The sequence below is a fragment of the Populus euphratica genome, unplaced genomic scaffold (assembly GCF_000495115.2).
Source record: "Populus euphratica unplaced genomic scaffold, PopEup_1.0 scaffold175.1, whole genome shotgun sequence".
NCBI lineage: Eukaryota > Viridiplantae > Streptophyta > Magnoliopsida > Malpighiales > Salicaceae > Populus > Populus euphratica.
The window spans coordinates 153,661-157,866 of record NW_011500057.1 but is presented as its reverse complement, the minus strand read 5'-3'; the positions used below and the strand labels follow the sequence as shown (position 1 = coordinate 157,866).

General features: G+C 36.7%; 1 protein-coding gene across 2 annotated transcripts; it reads left to right on the top strand.

Annotated features, from left to right (window-relative positions):
• Positions 1-1,173: 1,173 nt before the first annotated feature.
• LOC105107883 (dof zinc finger protein DOF2.2-like) lies at positions 1,174-2,955 on the top strand. Of its 2 annotated transcripts, none has more exons than XM_011001961.1 (2): positions 1,174-1,500; positions 1,690-2,955. In XM_011001961.1, exons 1-2 carry the CDS (start codon positions 1,450-1,452, stop codon positions 2,605-2,607), a joined length of 969 nt encoding a protein of 322 aa, XP_011000263.1. In that variant the 5' UTR covers positions 1,174-1,449; the 3' UTR covers positions 2,608-2,955. The 2 variants fall into 2 exon arrangements, with proteins under 2 accessions (XP_011000263.1, XP_011000262.1); XM_011001960.1 differs by having other exon boundaries at positions 1,175-1,500; positions 1,687-2,955.
• The last annotated feature ends 1,251 nt before the right edge of the window (positions 2,956-4,206 follow it).

Genomic DNA, 4,206 nt, shown 5'->3' with positions numbered 1-4,206 from the left:
ATCACTGCCTTCCCGCACAATCTATGTTTGGATACCTGGATATTGCTAGTCAAAGTAATGTATAATTCATTTCAGACTGAAAGATGAAATGGAAAGCATATGGAAATGTTTTGCATGTTAGTCAGCCTCTATAGAATCTGAATCAATCCCTTGTTTTAGTGCTAGGGTATTGGTCAATTTCAAAAGATCTTGTCTTTCAAGATATGAGAATAGTCAATGGATTCATTTAATTAATTAATTTATTTTTTTAAAAAAACTTTAATCTCAGCAGTAGATGTTCTCGTTGCTAATCACAAAAATCAACAACAATTTTGCATTGCTAATAAATCAATAATATACAGTCTGTTGTTGATAAATATAAATTAAAAAATAAAATTTTTATTGTTCATAAATCAACAATTACAAATTTGCTAATTTAATGTATTTTAATTTTATCTGCAACGTCGAGTTCTATAATTGCTACTAGCACTTTTTTTCAGTAGTCATGTCCACTTAGGATACTTTCAGAGTAAATACTATCTCAGCATGCATGTCTTTCTTCTTGATGAAGGAATCTGATACTGTGAGTACAAGTTGTCCAAATTAGACTGATAATTACTGTTTGCTTTGTATATTGTCGATTCTCAGCATGGAAAAGAAAGCGTTAATATGCCTATATATCTCGACCGACGATCCATGTGCCATTGCTGATGATCAAGAAATGAGCCCTAAAGAACACAAGACTAGTGCTTCATGTTTAAGCAATACACTGATATATATACTTTAGTTAGTTAAACCTGATGAAGCTCAAAGCCTCAAACAATTAGGAAAAAAACCACCAAGTAATTAACATAGTAATATTCTATGCTTAATTTTATGAACAATTAAGATTGCGAGAAGCATTGAGAATCACTAATCTTAAAATTAATTAGCTGATCATAAGAACATTAATAATGCGCTAATATATAGTAGTTTTCATCACTTGGGCCAACGCACCAGGCAGGATCATAGTAAATGTGCAGCTACAGAATTAGAAATTTAATTCCGTGGTGGGGCACTGATCCCACCACAATGGACAGACAGTGATAGTCTGCTTTGTTATGCTCAGCTTTCCCTCTCCCTATTCCATGCATGAGTCACAGCCCTCTTTTTGAGCACTACAATCACAAAGCCAGTCCACTGCATCACAAATTTAAAGAAAGCTTACAGTCGAAGAAACCTTTTCCACTAGCTCAAACCCTAAAATCATAAAAAAGAAAAGCAAAAAAAGATGGAACGCGAGAATAAAGCAGGAAAAAATAATAATTAAGGAAAAGCCTCATCTATCTTTCCTTCAAACCTTCCCTTTAATTCTCTTTGCTTTTCCTTTCTTTGCTCTGGTACTCTGTTAGTGTGATTCTCCACCTTATTTTCCTTCCTAAATACCCATCAACCTTTATAAAAGAAAAAAAAAGGAAGAAGATCAAAACCATGGTGTTCTCTTCAGTTCCATTCTATTTAGATCCTCCCAACTGGCAGCAGGTAATGTTTTCTTCAATTTCCATCACATAGCTTCTTGAAAACTCCCCACTCCCATCCCAAAAGAAAAAAGAACCATATCAAAAAGAAAATTGTTCATATTCCTTTGTTATCTTTTATTGAATATACTAGATTTAATTTCTTTCCCTTTAATAGTATTAGCAACCCCTAAATTTTTCAATCTTGCAGCAGCAACCAAGTCAACAGCCTGGAGCAAGCAATGAAAGTCCCCAGCTTCCACCTCTTCCTCCACCAGCTCATGTTGGTGGTAGTGGCACCGCTGGCTCAATTAGACCTGGTTCGATGGCTGATCGAGCTCGGTTGGCCAAGATACCTCAGCCAGAGGTAGCTCTAAAGTGCCCAAGGTGTGAATCTACCAACACCAAGTTTTGTTACTTCAATAACTATAACCTCTCTCAGCCCCGCCACTTTTGCAAAACCTGTCGGCGATACTGGACTAGAGGGGGTGCCCTTAGAAGTGTTCCTGTAGGTGGTGGATGCCGTAGAAACAAGAAAAGAAAGGTCCAAAGTAGCTCAAAGTCTCCAGTTTCGAGTGAAAGGCAAGTGGGTTCAACTTCCAGTTCCACAAGTGCACTTCCATCTCAGGTTATTGGTCATTTGCCTCAACAACAATCTCAATTACCCTACATGACCTCACTGCATAACCTGGCTCAATTCGGCGAGGGAAACATTGGGTTAAACTTTGGTGGAATTCAGGGACAGTTGGGATCAACAAGTGGTGCTAGTGAACAGACTGACATGGGGTTTCAGATAGGAAGCAACTCAGGAATGAATAGCAGTGCTATTTTATCAGCTGGAGGAGTGCATCAATTTCCTTTCTTTGAGTTTTCACCCTCAGGTTTATATCCACTTCAAAGTGAGGGTGCTGAAACTCCGATTAGTGTTAATGGGGACAACCAGCTTCAATCTATGACTTCGAGCTCTAGGGTTTCTCAGTTAGGTCCAGTGAAGACAGAAGGAAACCAAGGGTTAAATTTATCGAAGCCATATTTGGGTGTCCCGCAAAATAATCAGTACTATTGGAGTGGAAATACCTGGGCAGATTTATCAGGTCTCAATTCTTCTTCCACTAGCCATCTCTTAAGATAGATGTTGACCTCTTGATTGAAAGGAAACAATTATCAGCACCATGAAGCATATATCTAAATCATCAGTCAGTAATTGACACAAAGTTGCATGCATCTTCGACTGAAGTACTGCCTTGACTTGCAAGTTCCTACCCAATGGAGAACCTATCTGATGATCAATATTATGGCGGTCAGGTTGAGAAACACGAATTGGTAGAACAATTTGTTATAAATTTTAATTTTCGTTTTACCTTTGTTTGGGGATCTGTATTGTATGGCTTGTTTACAAGTTAAGCGTGTGAGGTCATGGGGTTTAATTTGTGATAAGACATGCTGAGTTATTATAACAATAACTTGTTTTCCTTTTATTGTTCTTCATGCATTAATTTAGCATCATCGAAGTGATAATTGTATGATTTATGCAAAATTTCCTAATTAGGGTTAAGCTTAAGATTAAGAAGAATTAAAACAAACTTGTAAAATTTGACGAGGTTCTAAATCTTAAAAACTAATAAGCCTTCACACTAAGGGCGAGATTGCTAAAGACCTTACTAGAAAGTGCTGTTGCTGGAGCTGAACACCTACAAATCAAATCTCTTTGAAAGGTTTTAGCAAACCTCCAATACTTAATTAATTAAGTCCAAATTGGAGTGATATATGTAAGTTAAAGGAGGTTGTGAGTGCGTGTATATTATAGAGAAAATGATGAAAGGTTGAGGAAGGAGATGAGTGCAAGACCTAAAAGAATGGAACCCCTTGTCTGTGGGTTCATAGCTCACCAACTTGTTTGAGGACATGCAAAAAGGTTAGGTCGCTTGAATCTTATTATTTAAGGTGATAGCCTCTAATGATTAGTGAATTACAGTTAACGTCATAGACATTGCCCATATGTGACATGAGCGCCCGCCCTAGCTCTAACATCATCTCGTAAGCCCTAAACAACAAGAAGATAGATGTGCATTTAGTGCTCGGAACAAACTATGTTTAGTATGTGGAGTAACACGAGTGATGTCTGGCGAGCACACACCCTCGTATATACATGTGTTATCTGACTGAGTTGGATGGGTTTGATAGGTGTTCCGAGCCAACTGTAATTACACATGGCAATGATGTGGGTTCAAGGACTGAATCCCCTCCTCGGATACATTGTAACTCGGCTATATCACAACTCATGATGTGCCTTGAACGTTCTACCTTAACATAAATATTATTCAAGCTTGAATCTCTTTTATATTTCTTGTGTTTAACTGATCTTCTTGATCATGATAAAACTCTTAAAACTAGCTATTGTACATATGATCATCTGGACACTTCGTTTATGAGTGTGGCATCTCCAAATATAGGCAAAGGTAGAATTACTACCATCTATAGTTTATTAAAGAATTTATCTCCTCAATCCATATGGTTAAACTGTTAAAAAAAGAGACTTCATAAATGATTTTATATAATCTTTAATATACATAGTCCCATCACTAGCTATACTATAATTGGTTTTTAATTTATTAAGGAGAATGAAGCCTGTTAGATTCAAACCTGTGACCTAGCAGTAATTAAGATTATGATATATTATTGAAGAACATTTCATTTCAAGAATTTAGTCTATTGGATGAAGCTCTAAAAA

Coding starts and splice junctions, on each gene's coding strand:
- LOC105107883 (XM_011001960.1), top strand. CDS start 1,450: ATGGTGTTCTCTTCAGTTCCATTCTATTTAGATCCTCCCAACTGGCAG. Junction 1,501..1,686: donor ATCCTCCCAACTGGCAGCAG/GTAATGTTTTCT, acceptor TCAATCTTGCAG/CAGCAACCAAGTCAACAGCC.